The 19,161-nt window shown below is 38.1% G+C and overlaps 2 protein-coding genes across 3 annotated transcripts; both read left to right on the forward strand.

Annotated features, from left to right (window-relative positions):
• The first annotated feature begins 1,924 nt into the window (after positions 1-1,924).
• snrpe (small nuclear ribonucleoprotein polypeptide E) lies at positions 1,925-5,599 on the forward strand. Its single transcript, XM_061041487.1, has 5 exons — positions 1,925-2,112; positions 2,516-2,542; positions 2,646-2,708; positions 4,194-4,272; positions 5,389-5,599. Exons 1-5 carry the CDS (start codon positions 2,059-2,061, stop codon positions 5,442-5,444), a joined length of 279 nt encoding a protein of 92 aa, XP_060897470.1. The 5' UTR covers positions 1,925-2,058; the 3' UTR covers positions 5,445-5,599.
• A 660-nt stretch (positions 5,600-6,259) lies between these two features.
• On the forward strand, positions 6,260-17,475 carry LOC132977093 (cell division control protein 42 homolog). Of its 2 annotated transcripts, none has more exons than XM_061041488.1 (6): positions 6,260-6,364; positions 10,595-10,735; positions 11,329-11,401; positions 11,488-11,597; positions 11,820-12,017; positions 15,576-17,475. In XM_061041488.1, exons 2-6 carry the CDS (start codon positions 10,631-10,633, stop codon positions 15,663-15,665), a joined length of 576 nt encoding a protein of 191 aa, XP_060897471.1. In that variant the 5' UTR covers positions 6,260-6,364; positions 10,595-10,630; the 3' UTR covers positions 15,666-17,475. The 2 variants fall into 2 exon arrangements, with proteins under 2 accessions (XP_060897471.1, XP_060897472.1); XM_061041489.1 differs by lacking the exon at positions 15,576-17,475 and adding an exon at positions 13,557-14,910.
• Positions 17,476-19,161: the final 1,686 nt, after the last annotated feature.

Here is a 19,161-nt window from a genome sequence, read left to right on the forward strand (position 1 = left end):
AAAAGCCCGGAAACATCTGTACTGTATTGTTTTTTTGTTTACTGTAACTGTGCAATCTGTCCGCAAACCAGTCAACAATTTGTTCAGACACGTACCAATACAAAAATGGATTACACTCTCTTCTTGAGCCTTATGCACCGTGCAATATCTACACTGTTCAGCAGTACATTTATATTTGTATTTAATGTTTAAATATTCAATTTCATGTGCTTTTGTACATAGCTTTATCATTCTTCAGATATTCCCACCTATTGTCTATTCTATTATTTCTACTTCTATTTTAATTTTATAATCTATATATCTTTATTTATTTCCTACTTCTATGTCGTGTTTAAGAGCAGCTGTAACAACCAAAGTCATAATAAAGTCATAATTATGAGATAAAAATTCAAAATTATGAGATAAAAAGTCAGGGACACCATCTACTACCGTGAACTTTAGCCTACAAAATAACTGTGTGGTACATTGACCGTTAAACGGTACAGTCAATGCTACTTAAACAGCAATGTAATGTGTTTAGTTCTAACGACAACCAAGATTAAAAGATATAACTATTTATCATGCGTCTAACGTTTACTACATTTGGCAGAATTAGGATTGCTTGAATTGCCTTGTTTAGGATTGCATATCATTTACATGGCTGGGTTGACTTTATTATCTCATAATTTCGACTTTCTATAGATAGATAGAATCGTTATTATCATTGTATACAAGGACTCAACGAAACTTCGTTAGCAGTAATCTTAAACAGCAGCGTTTACAAAAACAACAAACATATATTTGTGGTGATATGAGAGAGAAGTATGCAAAAAGTGGCTGTTCAGTGAATGAATGATAATAATAATAAATAAATAGACAGTTGTGGTGACTGAAAGAATATATACAGTTATTATTTTGCAGTGACTGATTAATTAAACAAATATAAATATAGAGATATATAGTGCAAATAAGTGAAGTTATAGTGCAGTGAAAGAGTGTATACAGTTATTATTGTGCAGTGACTGAATGAATGAATAAATAAATAGACAGTTAAAGTTAAAGTGCAGTGACTGAGTAAATAAATAATAATAATAATAATAATAATAATAATAATAACTTTATTTATATAGCACCTTTTAAAAACACAGGTTTACAAAGTGCTTTGACAAACAAGAACAAAGCAAATTAAACCAAACACAGAAGAACATAAACAACAGCAAGAACATAACAAATGCAAAATACTAAAAATAATTAAATACAATTCAACAGAAAAGAACCCAAAGTGCACGATACCCAACAGACATATATAACCCGACCATCACAAGAACCATGATAAGAACCCAGGCAACACAAGAACCCAACAACACGAGCTGAGACCAAGAGGAGCAAAGATTTAAAAAGATGTAAGAAACTAAAAGAGCTAAAAGCAAATCAAAAGATAACAGCACTAAGAAGGTAAGAGCAGAAAAATAAATAGAAACAAGTGGTTAAAGGATCAAAAAACCCAAAACTATAATATTAATAAAAATAAAAAGTAAATATAAATATAAAACATAAATAGACAAAGTAAGTAAGATAAGAAATTACCAAGTTAAAACATAAGAGGAGTTAAGATATGAGCATAAATACGAGATAAGAGCATAAATAAAAGAACAATAAGAAGTAAAAGAAGATAAAAATAGTAAAACCAGTAAGAAAAGGCATTAATCAATAGACAATTTCTATCTCATAATTTCGATTTTTTTATGATTATGACTTTATTATCTCTCCTTTTATTTCTTTAACTGGCGGAAATGGGCTTCCATAGAAATCCCCCCCTGCTGGGATTAATAAAGTATTTCTGATTCTGATACTAGAAACTCTCTGTTGAGCAACAAGTAGGTGCAGTTATCACCTCCCACCTGAAGGGGCGCTGTTCTCATTATGTGACGTCTTTATTTCACCCGGCCCCCAAACACGCGGAAGGAAACCCGCCATTGAAGCAATCTCACAACGTGAGCGTTTCGTTAAAGTGCGCCTCTGAAAAGGTGCAATTTTTTTCACACAAATACCTACTGCTGGTATTGTCTAATCGGAGAAATGGCGTACAGAGGACAAGGACAGAAGGTGCAGAAGGTTATGGTGCAGCCCATTGTATCCTTTTTATACCAATGAACGGAAGACGCGCTTTTCTTGCTACAACAACTTAGCATCCAGGCTAACGCTTTCTCGTATGTTTCTCAGTGTGAATGAGGGCCTGGTTTGTAAATATTCGTATACATTACGTGTAATACTCATTTTCTTTCCAGTTCAACAATGTAATGTGGAAATATATGGTGTTAAAGTTGAAATCCGAATTACATGTGCAGGTTATTTTTGCATTGTTCGTGCAGGACATGCAGCTCACGAAATCCTCCATTGTGGAAAATAACCAGGAAACCTCCTCCACAATAATACAATTAATGTTCAGTAACTTGTAAGAGGAAAGGCGAACCAGCTTGTATCAATGTGTGTATTTGCTTTTCCAAATTGAATTTCCTTGACTCCAAATTGTCAGAACCTAATTTTCAGGTATCTGCAGAACGTGAGTATTTGTCAAAACCATTTTCCAAAAGTTTATTGTGCTCGGTTTTATGTAATCTAAGAATAACATTAGACGTCTGATTTATTGTCCCGCTCCTCCACAGCGCTCTCGGATCCAGGTGTGGCTGTATGAACAGGTGAACATGCGGATAGAGGGCTGCATCATTGTGAGTTATCTTACGTCTTTATTTGTTTCTGTTTGATTGAACTGCATCTCAGGGTATGAAACAAAAAGATTAATTACAGGAAGTAGGGCCAAACAGCCTGAGCATGTGAGACACTAAGGGTGGTAAATAAGAAAGAAATACTTTTAATAACATTCACCCAGCAGAGAACTGTCATCATGATAATATCTGTCTCTCCATACTGTAATCTGTTCTGCACATGTTAAATTTACAAATTATCCCTGCACTCATGTTCACTTCATTTGTTTGTCTACTCGTCATTATATTGAATAGTTTCTGCTTATAATATGTCTACACTCATGCACTTTAACTTATGTCAATACTGTCCATTTACAACTCTGTTTTTGCACATTTACATTCAATCTTTCATATTTAATCTTCCTATTTAAGACTAGTAATGCTTAGTTAAATCCTGGTTGTATATATTCACATTCTTAGTTTTGATATTTTTAGTGCTTATTTACTTTGTATTTAATATTATATTATGTTTAGATTTGCTAATATTGTGTTTTTTACTCATATTGTGTGTTTGGACAACCTGCTGCTGTAACGCCACAATTTCCCAGTTTGGGATCAATAAAGTAATTCTATTCTATTCACCCAAAAAAAATGAAGTACTTCGTCCACATTGGGATGCTAAAAAAATATTTATAAGTTGCTTGGCTGGATTCCTATCCTATCTTGTAATGGTTGGTCCTCACGGTTTCCTTACATCCTTCATGCCACTTAAATACTAAAAGAGATCCGGCATCTCTGCATTGTATGGACTTTTTAAATGAGTGATTGCAGAGGAAGCTGGAGGCTGCATAAAGATGATGGTCTTAAGTTTTCTAGCAGTGTTGGAGTGAGCATGTGATTGTTTATCACGGCTTCAGTTTTTTTTTTTTTTTTTTTAAAAGATTGATTTTTGGGCTTTTTGTGCCTTTTTAATGGAGAGATAGGACAGTGGATATAGTTGGAAATCAGAGAGAGAGAGTGGGGAATGACATGCGGGAAAGAAGCCACAGGTTGGATGTGAACCTGGGCCGCCCGCTTGAGACGACAGCCTCCATACATGGGGCGCGCGTACCAACCACTGCGCCACCAGCGCCCCATCACGGCTTCAGTTTTAATCTATTATTTATTTTTAATTTTCTGTTTTAGAAATGAGTCATATATATTGATAAAGCAGTGAAGTGTGCCTTTAAATGTAGCGCCAAGATTTAACTAAGATTACTGAAGAACTAGAAGCAGAAGAGTTTGTTAATGAAGAACAGGGATGTATCGTTTTAATGTTAAAATCAATCGTATTATTTGTGTGAGGGGTTGCCGTTAAGATTTTGGTTTGATTGCATTTGATCCAAAAACCAGAGTTACTTAAAGAAATCACTATGGGTGCACTCACACTAGGCAGAGTTGCTTTGTGCTGTGTTAAAGCTCGATTTCTGGCTGGATTGCTAATCGTTGGCTCTTCCTTTGCTGCCTCAGGGTTTCGATGAGTACATGAACCTGGTCCTGGATGATGCTGAGGAAGTCCACATGAAGACTAAGAACAGAAAGCCTCTGGGTAAGGACACCTTAATTTGGAAACATGTTTTATTTATCTCTATGTCCTATTTGTCTTGCTTAGCATTGATTTATACAAAAAGATAGCAATACCCCAGAAACTAAGCTCACAAATTGGGATCGACATCTGTAAGCACGAGTTAAATGACTGTAAGGAATAGGATTAATACTAAACTAGTTATGTTGAAATGATGGGGTCATTTTTTCTATCAGTCCTCCAGTGTGTAATTCTCAAATGAATAAAGATGCCTCCTGACAGTGGAGATGAAATCTTGACATCCTCACCTTAATGCATGTCCATAGGATCCTGTTTGTGCATATGTGTATTTCGGCCTATGTTTGTGTAGCATGTTCATTAAACAGTGTAAAACTGAATTTCCCCTTGCAGTATTAATAGAGGATAAATTATTATTATTATGATGCTCTGATTGCAGACACTGCTCAAAGTATTTCAAATAATAGAGTTGGAGATGACTCTTGAAAAACTGATTTTAAATATTATTTAAAATACCCTGAGCATATCCTTCACAATATGTGTTTGAGGTCTGCCCAGTTAATGGAATTTTAATCCAAATCACAATATTGGCATCTCACAATTAAATATACACGTTTGATGGCAATGCCGATGTTTAAATCGACTTTTCACCAGTAAGAACAACATCCATAACAACCACACTGTCCAGCATCTCCCAAAGACAGACTAATATTACCAAGGGAATTGCTTTCCATTTGGTAAAAGATACGGTATGTCAGCAACATTACCGTGTCTATCATTTCTCCAGCTCTAACGCGTAAAAGTTATCAGAAAACATAGACCAATACCTGTGTAAGTGTGATGGGATCAAAGCAGGCTCATAAAATCATCAGACTTTTAAATCAGTTTAACTCTAGAAAGAACACTCCTGAAATGTGAGGGAATGGAGATTTAATAAATGAAATCCAAACATATTCTGATCCTGCATGTGCTCTGATACTTGAACTTGATACTTCATGTGTAGACATTTGATTGACTCTGTTTGTCTAGAAGTGAACTGACACTTTGTATCTCTTACCATCCATCATCTTGCTCTTCTGATCCACTTACACTTTCTCCCTCTTTTTTCCATCTGTCCCCCAGGGAGGGTCATGTTGAAAGGAGACAACATTACCTTGCTGCAGAGTGTGTCTAACTAGGACAACGGAGACCAACTAATCATCGTCCTTATTTTCTCTTTTGTTTTGTTTTTACAAATGTTTTTGAGTTGTTCATGTTTATTTTACATGATCATTGTAATCGATTTGGGCTACCAAGTGGGTACATTTTGAGAATAAAGTTGTTTTTTTTCTTACAGCTGTTGTCTTTACTGATTTCACCTAATATGTCTAAACCTCATCTGTTTACATGAGTATTGGGGTCATTGTGCAACATTGCCATCTAGTGGGAGACAACATTGCATCACATTTATCATGTAAGTCAAACATGCAGCTCAAAAGACAATAGAAGCAATTAATAGTCTGTCAATGAATTGTCATCGTACTTTTTACAATACTGTTACAAAATGTGGTTGGAAACAGTTTTGAACTACTCTGGAATCCATGTTATTAGGTTGAAAAGGTAACTACATGAGGCATGAAGGAAGATGAAGTGAATTGCTGAGAGTATTTGAAGATTTGTTAGAAAGCTAAGATCCCTTTACTGGCTACCTTGTGAAATACATTGCATATATATATAACAGGTAAATTACTTTATCATTTTTTGCTGAAAGTGATTGGGATGAACTTGTGATAATGTTCATATCATATACATTTGGAAACAGCTGATTTACCTGTTATCCCTGTTCCTTATCAGAAACTGAGTTTAAAATGTAAACTTTGTTCTCAAATCATGAAAACGCGTATATCATCTTCCTACATAATTAAAGATGCGTGTTCATTTTTGCCTTTAGTTATAGCAAAAATCCCCTACTCTGAGAAAAGTCAGGTTGTAGTCAAAATTGATTAACGTAATTACGTAGTAGTTGAGTACGCACGCAACGTGTCCCTGTTCTTTTGACTGGGAAGCCCCTAGCGCGGAGCTGCCAACGCCCGGCGTAAAGACACAAACAGTGGAAACGGTACGGAAAAAATATATATATTGTGTGAATTATCGGGTTATATCTGTGGTTTATTTCATGTTTTTCTATACTTAACATCATCTTCGTTTACAGTTCGTGGTACGTGGGCTTTAATATGTCATATTATGTGTCCCATTTAGCTACAGCATAAGCTCAGCCAGTTAGCGAGCAAGACCAGAATAGCACTTAGCAAAGCAAAGCAGACGGGTGGTATTTTTTAAATCTAAGGTGGGTGTTTTGATTGTAAGTACACATTGTAATGGATAAATGTTAGAAAGGATGTGTGTGTTGATGGAGAGACGACTTGCTTGGGTTATTATGTCGGTAGTTTTACCAGCCGGCAGGAAACTAGGCCAGATTGAGGCCGGGGATGTGGCCGAAATACAACAGACGCGAAAGGCTAACGCTACGAAGCTAACAGCAGTGTCTCATTGATCCTCATCTCTTATGTGTGATTTATGAGCGTTTTTTTCAAATGTGTAGTTAGTTATAATTAAATGCAAAGATTATATAATTAAAAAGGTGTATTTACCACGTGTGGCCGCACATGCAGACATGTTAGGAGTTCTTAAATCATAAAAAAATGCTTCTGAAACATTCATTTATATGGGTTTGTTTGTGCTGCATAAAGTTACAGGTGTCCGCTATTCTTGTGCACATACCTGAGTCTTTGTTTGTGTTGAGGTAGGAAGGAACCTGTGACAATCTTTTGGGATATCTTCCAAATCTAAATGTTAGATTGTTTGTGTGTTTTGTTGAAGTATTCTGTTTCCAGGTAACTAAGAATTTCTCACACTTGATGGTTGTACCTGTGTCTTTGCCTTACATACATTTCAACTTGTGAGTTTTATATATTGTGGGGACACAAACATATCACACTGACTGGGTTTCAGCTGCTTTCACTACTATGTATATTTTGTCAAAGCGTCTTTGGGTTCCTAGAAAAGCGCTATAAAAAACCAATATATTATTATTATTATTATTAGTATTATTATTATTACTAGTCTTTAAGCTGGCTTGCCCTCCGAGTGCTTGCTGGCCTATAAAAAACAAATGTGTGGATTAAGTCTGGCAGCATCATCGCAGTTGTGTCTCCCATTTGGCCGCTGCCATTATCTTTCTGGACTGTTCAGCCCAGATTTCAGATTTTATAGAGCCACATTGTTCAATAAATACAACAGCTCTGTGGGACAGTATGTATTTAATGAAGTACATGGATGTTACCATTATCACCTTGCTGTGGACCTAACTGTTCTCTTGCTGGCTGCAGTGGTTATAAGGATTCATTCAGACAATGGCAGAGTTTTTCCTTGCGCAAAAATTGGCTCACTAGTGTCTGATGCACATCTTTCTTTGATATTCTCTAAGCAACACCTGGCCTTCAAGTTCAAGTTAGTTCTCAAGTTGAAATATTTAAGTTTCATGTATTGATTGTTTCTACACATAGGTGAAATTGTGCGCTGAAGTGGCAGATCTCAAACTATCAGACACCATTTGACAGGCTTGGGTATAATGGTCAGATGAATAAGCAGGCAGAACAATGATTTTTCATTGTTGTCACGGGTAGATTTTTTTGTTTTGTTTTTATTTGGACTTGTGAGCTTTTCGTTAGTTCCTTGTCTTATGTGCAATAGCTCATTTCATTGGCTGTCTCGTCTGTTTTTTCCTTCTTAGCAGCACATTTGATTGTTTGGTCGAAATTTTAGTTTAATGGTCAGTAACAGTCGGAAAGATTGATTTTGGTATCACAATTTGGACTGGTATTAGAGAGAAGCCATAGTGAGATTTAGTACAAATAGGACCTTGAAGGTACACAGTGTAACTTTTCATGTGAATATGTCTAAAATCAGCTTCACATGTATTGTTTTGAGTGGTCTACAATAGAAAAATCTAAATGCAACATTGCAAACACCTTTACATTCATTAATGTATTTAAAGCAACATAGTGTTTCGTTTGGTTTCCTGTCTACCGGGGAAACGCAGTAAATACCAGGCGATACAACAGTGAATGAGGAAGGAAGTTGGTTGAGCAGTTTGCAAAGCTAGCTGTTGCAACTTAATTAGAATAAAGCAACATAGCAAGAATAACCATGCTTAAACCACCATGAACTCATCTTTGATATAATACCACATCAATTAACACGATGTCTGCTATGTTCGGTCAGATAGATTTTCATCAGCAGTTGTTGCTGTTCTCTCACACTGAAGACAAAAGCTCACATAGCTTCTTCACGTCACCATCAAACTTGATCTAGTTTTGTGATTAAATAAAAGAGTTGTGTAAGCAGCATGAGGGAAGGAAATACCTATTGGGTTTCTAACTCTGCAGAAGGATATAGTGACACATTACATTTCCCTATAGCAGGTCAGACTTGTGTTTGCAGGTTATCTTGTTTCTCATAGTGACATTTGTGTATCAATCTTAAATCTCAGACTGTTTAGTCTGTCACTTCCAGTGAACAAAGAGAGCCAGCCGGTTTTGCAAAGGTATTTCTTTATTCTTCTTCGAAAATAAAAGCAGTACTATAGTATTCAAAGTGTTTCTGCAGGACATCCTCTTGGGCTCTGCTTCTTTGTTAAAAGTATGCTCACACTGTAACATTTGGTGCATTAAGTTCTGTCCCTCCTGCTTCCCTCAATGACACCCCACCCCCACCCAGTGGTGCAGAGCTCTGCAGTGGCTTAGCACTGACAAACTGTACCTTATGGAGGAGAAAAACTGGGAATACTGTGGTCCACCTACTATTTTAAGTGGGTTGTCTGTGATTGCCTCCAGATGCTTCCCATTTTTAAAGACATTCAAGGTCAACATATATTGTTTCCCTTATCATTTAGGCCTTTTGTCTTCATACATATTCCATATTTCACAGAAAAAACGTAAATATAACAATAAATAATGGATGAATTTAGGGCTGCTGCAAGTCATAACATTAATCATAGATTAGTCTCCACCAATCACGCCATATAACTTTAATAGTTTTCTAAACATTTTTTATCAGGAATTAATTAATTGGCTCATTGTTTCTTCTTGTATTTGCTGTATTCTCTGTGTGCTGCTGTGATCATATAACTTGGACATGTTGTCTATATTCCAGTTTCAACGATTGAGTTGTCACTGGTTTTAATTGTCTTCTGCTGGTGAGATTTAAGTCGTATACTAATGCAGGCTACTGGCTTGCTAATTGTTTTCAGACCAGTGAAGGAGACAGTTTTCATTGTCATTTGTCAGTTATTCATCCAAAACTCTTATCCATAGAATGGCTTGTTTTTTCAGTGTTAATAGCCTTCCAGTCATTTAGTCCACCCAGCTTAGAGGCCATCTGCTGATTCCTTTTGTTTTGTTCTTATTTGCTAATACCTCAGAGCGTGTTTCCTTTTCATTTCCTGGAAGTCTAAACCTTCGGCGGTCTTACAATAAGCCCAAAACAAGCATTTCACTTCAGCTTCAACAACTAATACTATGTCTGCTTTGCAACAATAACAACATCACTTATACATCATATTAAAAAGGATCGTCTTATTAAGAGATATTAAAAAAATGTCTCACGTTCTATTGTGTTAGCTTGTTGGACTTAAAAGACCCTTTTCGACCCTAAACGTATAGTATCAGGCAAACACGAGGATTGATTTGATCTGTTTCTTCAGAACTGTGTGGAAATGTGTTAACTGTGTTCTGGTGCTTTTCCTTTCCGTCCACATTGTCCTCCACCCAAACACTGAATTATGTGGTGTCTGGGCCACAAAATATGATTCTGTGAGGCTCATTTATGGTGTTTCATATGTACTGCTAATGGGTCTCCTGCTTTGTGTCTGTATGATCCGTCAGTCTGTGATATTATAAAACCTCATTGGACATCTGGTCAACCATTGACTCTGTGGTTGATCAGGTTGGTTTGGTTATTTCAACGGTCGCCATACAGGGTTACCTCTCAATAACTATACACATGCAAGGTACATAATGATGCCTGTGCTCAGGACATGGGGCACCAAAATGTTTAAAATGAGGTCAGGCTTCAGTTTACTGTAACAGTTAACCATTCACACATACTTTAAACATCACCTATGTTACATGTTCTCCCTAGGGGAAAAAAGGGTTTGTCTTTAAAGCCAAATATCAAATGGGGTGATTCTGTTGTACAAAGCTTTTACTTTTGTTTTTGTACATATTTTGTTGAGCCAAAAAACCCTGCCATAAACTAATGACTTTTACTTTCTGTTCTTCCATTACAGATCTTGAATGAGTAGCAAGGACTATAAATCGCAGCTATGCAGACCATCAAGTGTGTTGTAGTTGGTGACGGTGCTGTGGGTAAAACCTGCCTGCTCATCTCTTACACCACAAACAAATTCCCATCTGAATATGTACCTACGGTAAGTGCCTGTTACAACAATAGTTAGCTAATGTCTTACCTTTTTATATGATTTTGTTTGGATGTTCAGTTTGGAGTGGGACTTTATGGTTTGAGACACATTATGAACTAACTATTTTCAGTCTTATTAGAGCTATAATTGAACATGCAGACTAGAAATATAAAGGTCTAAAATTTCATTCGGAGAGCCGTGGTTTAGCTCTATGATTATAGCGAGCATAACAGGTCATTGTAAACTCAAACATGAAGTCAGTCCTGGGTCAAATTATGTTTCTTCATTCTAGAAATCTATACTCTGTTTTTTTTGCTGTACTTAAAAAAGTATCAAACAGTGTAGGAATGATGACTGGCTAAATGATTGAAGTTAAGAAAGCAGCTTCCTAAAATCACAAATGCTGTCTCAGCCTTAACCTGATGCATGCCAGTGGTCAGTTTAATGCAATGTCTGTTGTATGAAATACATCAGTGCATGAAATAATATGTGAAGTGAATGCTTTTATATACAGTAAAAACATGTGTTGAGAGGTTACATGATTCACTTTGAACAAATGAGTACCTGACGTTTTTTTTTTTGGTTTGTTTTGTTTGTTGTAGGTGTTCGATAACTATGCTGTAACTGTAATGATTGGAGGGGAGCCCTACACCCTGGGATTGTTTGACACAGCAGGTATGTCTTTCTATTCCCTAGCTGTTATGGCATGCTGGTTACCTGATGGCCAGACTCTGAGTTAAACATGTTCTTGTGGTTCTCAGGTCAGGAAGACTACGACAGGTTACGGCCTCTGAGTTATCCACAGACAGATGTCTTCCTCGTCTGTTTCTCTGTTGTGTCCCCCTCCTCCTTTGAAAACGTCAAAGAAAAGGCAAGTGTAGACCTTCTTTTCCCCTTTCTGCTGAGAAATATGTACATTTTCTTTATTGCATATTTTAACATTTTAACAGAATAAATACAGTTGTGACGCAGAGTGCACGATAGTAGCTGGTTACTGGGGTCTAATAAATATTAGAACATCTTAATTAAATGTAATATATTGTACTTGTGACTTGAGTTTGAGTATAGCTTTACTCTCTGTTCGTGTCTGCAGTGGGTTCCAGAGATCACCCACCACTGTCCAAAGACCCCCTTCCTTCTAGTCGGGACTCAGATTGACTTGCGGGACGACCCATCAACTATAGAAAAGCTGGCCAAGAACAAGCAAAAGCCCATCACTCCGGAGACGGCAGAGAAGCTGGGGAGAGACCTCAAGGCTGTGAAATACGTGGAGTGCTCAGCCCTCACACAGGTAAAACACACGTTCAACTATCCAGTAACACACATATACACTCATCGACATGCGTTATTTACAACTCTAAGGCAAGAACTAAGAAAGAGGAGGAAAGAGGAGTATGTTCATAACCCCTTTGACTGTGCACAAAATGGGTAATGTGTTTTGTAATGTGTGTTTGTCTGGTTTGAGTCACTGTTCTAACCCATAAGTGGAGGTATAAGTGGTGATGATAATAGTAAGAAATATCAGATGTTTTTTTTATATACATGAAAAAAGAACATTGGTTAAGAACACAGTGTATCCCAGTTACATTGAGCAGTCTGCCCTTGATGTTTAGGTGCGAGTTGGGAGAGCAGTTTAGGTTTTATTAAGTAGAATTTACAAAAAAATCAGAGCAGAGACTTGTAGAGTTCCAATTAAAACAGGTCAGTTAACTACAATTATTTCACACAAAAGGGTGCACTCATGCTAGGCAAAGTTGTCCCATACCGGGCTTGAGCACGGTTGTCTCACACTAGTCAAAGGAACTGGACTTTGGGGGTGAAGCGTGCTTAGGCATGGTACGGATTGCCTAGTGTGAGTGCACCCCCAGAGGACACTAATCTGGCCTGTTGTTCCTTTACCTAAGAGTCCTCCAACACAGTGCGCCCCCTGACCTTATGTTGGGATCAGCGTCCCACATTCAGTGGAAAATATAGGGTGTAAAATATTGGCATAATCTTAAATAAAGCTTTGGAGATCACTGAGAGAATTAGTAAATGAATATTTTCAGACACTAATGACTAAATGATTAAGAGTCCAGTTTTGCTATTTGTGAATTATGATCTTTAGTTTGTGCAATATTGTTACGGGACAGCTGTTGTGACAGGAACTGATTTAGTGTCCTGGTTTAGATTAAATATGACCAAAAGTCGACAGCAGGAGTTATAATTTCCCCTTTTTAGTTTTATTGTGAAGTACTCGTTGGATCTGTTGGGTTGTTGTGATGAATCAGCCACTGCCCTTTATGGGTGTATCTGTTCCAGTTAGTCCTGAGCACGTGGTGTACCACAATCATGAATGAAGGTGGAAGAGAGCTGAGGGAACAGGACTTACACGAGAACAGATGAGCTCTGCCTGACTCGCCCAGAGAACAATAGTGTTGATCGAGCTGAGATGAAGCCCCCACCTCCCTGCTCTGCTTCTTCCTTCCTCTCCTCTCTCTCTCTCTCTCTGGCACAAATGTTACATTGTGGCTGATGTCATTTCCTGTTTCCTGTCAGGAATGTCAGCAATTTGTCCACACCTAACTTTCAGCTCACTGTTCAGCGGACACACTTTTCTCCTTTCAGCCCATCTCAGCTCCATAACACCTTTACTCTTTCACCTCTATGCCATGCTTCTCCTTTACACAGTTGCATTGTACCTCCCATACCTTCTCTCTGTTTCAAGTACATTCATATGTCCTTTTTTCTGCCATGTTCCTCTTAGCGCCCCCTCACTCTCCTATCAGTCTCTTTCTGTGTTTGCTTTGCTAATTGTGCTGTTGTTCTCTTCCCTCTCCTGTCATTGTAGCGAGGGCTGAAGAATGTATTTGACGAAGCTATCCTAGCTGCCCTAGAGCCGCCAGAGACACAGAGAAAGAGGAAATGCTGTTTATTTTGAACCATGTACCATTGCTGTTAACCCCTTATTCTCTGACATTATTCTCTTCCTTTTTCCTGATCCCTTTCCTCTCCCCAAATCTTCTCTATCTCTTTACATGTGCTGCTTTTGAAATCTAAACCAAACTCAATCTCATCCGTCTAACTATTCATCCATGAGTTTCTACTAACTTCATTCCTGACACAAACTACTACTCTGTATTAAGAGTGTATTGCAACCTATCTTTGTTTGTTGGCCTAATTTACTGGCTCAAGGCTTACCTGAACTTCAACGACTTTTCTTGTTGCCTTCCCTAACTTGTAAATTCTGGTTTTAGTCTGGGTGGTGCATTATTCGACTTCTTAGTGCTTGAGTAGGGATGCCTTTTTAAGGAAATTGTTGTTACAGGATTCACCATTAAAGTGGACAGGAGCAGGGCGGTCAAACAATAAAGTCAAACTAGCATTTAATACCATCACCTTTTAAATATTTACACTTTTTTGCCTTCTTTTAAAAAACTATTTGGGATAGAAGGTCTTGTTGCTCCCTCTTAGAGGGAGACAAATCTCTAATCTGGACAATGTGGCATCAAGCCGATCTGGTGTAACTGTATGACAGCGGTATCACCTACTTCCAAGGCAAGCCTATGAGGTAGTTTATGTCAGCTCAGCAATATAACGTAAATCATGCATTACATTACCGTGGCCCTCGTTGTTTTCCTACTGCGGCCCAGTGCTCATTGATTAACAGTAGACTGATATCCTACAGAGGATGTACTAGGTCATTTTACGATGTGGCCTTTGTTTGTTTTTTTCCTCTCAGTCCTGTCGTAGTAGTTTCTGTAGGAACGGTTCAGACGGCCTTGCTTTGGTGAGATTGATCCAGACAATAAACAGAGCTTCCATTTCTAATGCCTATTTTTTGTACCACAGCTGATGTTTGATTAACAGAGAGTGGAATCACACTATGTTTATATAAAAGGGTTTTAAGCACTGACGTCAAATATAGGGAGTGTTTGGTCTTTTTTACAACATAACCACTGCATTGAGCTTTTCCTGTTCTGGATAATGATTTCTTATTCAAACAGTTTATAGCTAATATTCTCTTGATGTTTCTTTGAGTTATAAAAAAAAAAAGGGTTTTCTGAAGTTTTGTCAAACACTCTCTATATATGACACGAGTGGTGCGTTTCCTGTTCTCTTTGAAGTCCAGATAATGGAAAGAAAATCTATAATTGTGTGAAAGTACCTGTGAAATAAATGAATAAAAGGACAAATGAACGTGCTCTCCTCTCTGGCTCCCCTTCTTTTTCACAGTGCTTTTGTCGGAGAAGAATTTAGTCGTGCTAATGAACAATGGCTGAGGGGGCTTACTGGTTTACTGCACAATTCCAGTACTGTGCCAGAGCAACTCTTGTTCTTCACATGACCAAGCTCATGATGTAAGCTGCTCTGCTCGGAGGCAAAAACAAACAAAGAGGACACACGAATCGCTCAGGCTGAGAGTAGACACAGTGTGTTAATTCATTTCAGTATGTCTTTCCTGTGAAGTCCTCTCGGTTAGACGTTAAAAGAAAAACAAGCGTTGTGGAGTGAAAATGCTGTGATTCCCTTTTTGTTTTGTGTTGTTGCACCGGGGGTTATGCTCTCCTTTTTCCTCCACTTTCTTTTTTGACTTGCCATTTGATTTCAATTTTACGTTTCCTTGCACAGAACATGCATGTATTTGTGTTGTTGACACTTAATCTGGCACACCTAATTCAAACAACCAACTTCCTTTTGTCCTCAGAAGCACTCTCACATTTATCTTCTTTTACAGCACTCTATGATGTCCAATTCTGCTTGTTTCCTATTGTTTGTTTGTTTAAGCTGTTCTGTTTTCCCTTGAACCTTTTTTTGATTTGCGTCGCCCCCTCATTGAGCCTGTGTGTCTGTGTGTTTGTGTTTACAGAAAGGCCTAAAGAATGTGTTTGATGAGGCGATATTGGCTGCATTGGAGCCCCCAGAGCCCAAGAAGAAACGCAAATGTGTGCTGCTATGAGAAGCTCCTACCTTTTCAAAGCACGCACACAAACACACATGCACACAAACACACACACACACAATACATCCATACATCTTAAATACACACACTATTAAACACACATCCCCACACCCCTTTCCTTTGCTCTGCTAAGGCTGGTTGACAGCATTGTCCTCCACAGACAAGACTAGACAAAAACAAACCGACCAAGTTTTAGATAATTGTCTGCAATAATAAGACCCTCAAGTCTGAGTCTGGGGAACAGGAGAACAACAAAACCTGGCTGCTGTGGGCCCCGGGCTGGGCGGCATCAGCCATCAGTGATGTTGATTATCGGAGATCCAGATAACTAAGCTTACAATACAAGTAGAATTCATTCTGTCGAGCTTTTGATGGATTGATTGTGATTCAGTCAGTGTTGTGGCCTAATTAACTTTTTCAACGCCCAGCCGTGTAGTTGTCCTCGGCCAGTGGAAAATGTTTTTTCTTTTTTTTGGATACAAGCCCCACCACAAACTGGCTGAGCTGCCTGATTGGTGGCCGCTCAGGCTGCTGATCGCCCCATCCCCACGCTCGTTCTCAGCACTACCAGAAGAAATGCTAACAATGTAGTGTTGATTTGTTTTTGTTTGCCAACCAAACCCCCTTTTTTTCTCCTCAAACACATGACAAATCTGAGATGTTTATTCCACGTTCCAGATAGTCACACTCTTTAACCACTAAGGGAGCTGTGGAGTTCTGACCAGGGCCAACTCTAAATCCAGGGCAATACGGCTGAAACTAGAGATCCAACATTGGGAGAAAAGAAACAGTAAATATTGCCATCTAGTATCCAACACTTGTAATTTGGACCGTCACAGTGGAGAGTCGCGGTCCATTTGGAGTGCGGTCATCACTTGAGAGCTTAAGGCGTCCAGTAGTTATGGGTCGGCGAGTCAACCACAGGAATTGGCCTTTTTAGATGCAGGGAACTAAACAGTGTTAGCAGAACAAGCAGTGTGTTCTTTCTGCGTTACCAGGGACCAAGGGAGCGTGAAGCAGAAAAGTGAAGCATTGTCAACACCTTACACTTCGAGCGGGTACAGAAGAGGCATCTGTGTAAGACTATTTGTTCTTTGGCATGCACCGGCAAGCCATATCTGAAGATCCATATTTAGGCTTCTGATCAGTGAACACGACTTACCACCACAGTTCTGTGCCAGGTCAGAATTTGGTGCTTTCCTGTAGTGCGTTTGATGCAGGCTGCATGCGTGCAGCGTGAAGGGCTGTCCGCTCGGCTGTAAACGCTCGAAGTGTACGGCGCTGCAAGGAGCCGAGCCTTGGTCTCTGTTCTAAATATGTTTAACAGATGTAATTATAATGTAAGCTGGAACACAATGTTGATGTAGGCTCCAGGTGTTTTTACCAAAACCTTTTTTTTTTCTTCATTATTTCTGTTTGTGTTTTTATTTTTATTTTATATATATATAAATATATAAAAAAAAAAGGTTACTTTCACTCCTTTTGCATTTAGGGGTCGGAACTCATCTGAACTCTCTCCTGCCAGTTCATACCAAGAAAACCCCCGATTGGTTTAGTTGAATCAAAAAAAAAAAAAAAAAGAAACCCTCTAATGGCAGAATACTGTTTTGTTAAAGATGACTTGATTGATTGGTTTCTGTTTTTCTTAACTGGTGGATTAGAGTTGGGTTGATGTCCAGCTCAAGTCAGTAAAATTATTATAACCTGTTGTTGTTTTGGTGCAAAACCAAATGCTTTGTCTAAAGTCTTTGTTCTTTGTATATGCATTCTTTTCAAAAATATTAAACTTATACCTTAATTGCCTTTACCACTTCTCCCTTGCATTTCTTTTGTTTAAATAGTTTGTTGTCATGATGAGTGTGACTCTATTTTGACCTCTTCAAAAATAACTTAAATACACAATAACTAATTACAATGAGAAACTATTGTGTTCTATTTTTGTTTTAATATTAAGGCTTTGTAGATCAGAATCAAAAGGTTTGCAAAAGAAACACTTAAATAAAAGGAAATCAAAGCATTTGATTCTACTTTATTTGTTTTTTTTTCTCTCTGTGTTAAGCTCAGGTAATTAAATGGTTAAACAACAGCCTGCTTGTTTACAAAAATGGTTCATAAGTTTATTTTCATAGCTAACAAAAAAATGTGGAAAATAAATAAAGCTGTAGAAAAAAAAACAATCATTGTACTGAAGATTTTCTATTTTAGGAATATTTTTCAGCCCTTGCTAACATGAAAAAGAAAAATAACAAAATATGCCAATCTGAATGAGGACTCTGGCAAAAGTCTTCTGATTCTTCCATTGAAGTCGTGGGCCGCAAAAAATCCCCGCAAGGGCCGCAAATGGACCGCGGGCCGCACTTAAGAAATAATGTACGTAACCTCACAGGTAAAACGGTCGTGGAGTCAAAATAGGTTACGCACACAGTATGTACTAACATGGAGTAATAGAAGTGTGACCGTCTTATTGAGCTACACTTAATGAGCTATTAAAGGACCATAATACCCTTTTCTCTGCTTTCATTCCCTCACAGCTGGTCAAGCCTGTCTTTGCATGTCCAGCCAGCAAGGGGCGCTGTCCACCCAAACATTACAACCTGCTAATGTTGGAGGTCTACTGTGGCTGATAGTACAGCTCATACACAAACAGGAAGAAAACGTGATGCTAAGCCCACTGTTTGCCCCACAGATGTAAGACAAAACTCAAATCATCCATAAAGAAAACGTTGGCAGTAAGATAACAGATAAAAAGATAAACGGCCACACTGATGATTTCAGTAGTTAAAATGTGAAAAACTCAACCAGTTTTAAGTTGGCACCAACATCAGTTCAATTTATGTGAGATTTAGGCAATTTTAGAAGCTTTGAAGAGATTTTGGTCGCATCTGAATGTCATAACATGATCACTTGAATGGCTCTTTCACACCAACATCACTCGTATAGTGGACACATTTCTTCTCTGGTAACATTTCATCTTCAACAGTAACAGTAAGTCACATGAAGAGAGAGGATACACAACTTGAATGAAGCATCACCAAGAATCACAATGAGATGGGTTGTACCTTCAAACCATCATTCAATTTACAGGGATGAGCTTGTGAACTGTGGTGTAGTGCAGGGTATACGCAGGTATACATACATTACCTCTGGTTCAAACCATTGATTGATTGACAATATTAAGAAGTATGCTACTTTTTTTTCCTAGTACAGTGAAGGGATGACCCTCCCTCCTCTGGCTCTAATAGGCTAGTATAACTAAATATGCATGAGTATAGTCTTACATGTCACTGTTTATAACAGAGGCCGGGGGAAACTAAGAGTTTACCCACTTGTTTAGGCGGCACTAAACAACTGCTTGTGAAACAAATCCCAAAAAACTGGAGAGAGGGTAAGTAAGCAGTGGTAAGTTTTTTGCTCAATCAAACAAGCAGGAGGAAGTTTAATTGTCATCCAAGCATTTTTAACAAGACATTTGGAGGATGATATCGAGGGTAAT

Source organism: Labrus mixtus, chromosome 7 (assembly GCF_963584025.1).
Source record: "Labrus mixtus chromosome 7, fLabMix1.1, whole genome shotgun sequence".
Taxonomy (NCBI): domain Eukaryota; kingdom Metazoa; phylum Chordata; class Actinopteri; order Labriformes; family Labridae; genus Labrus; species Labrus mixtus.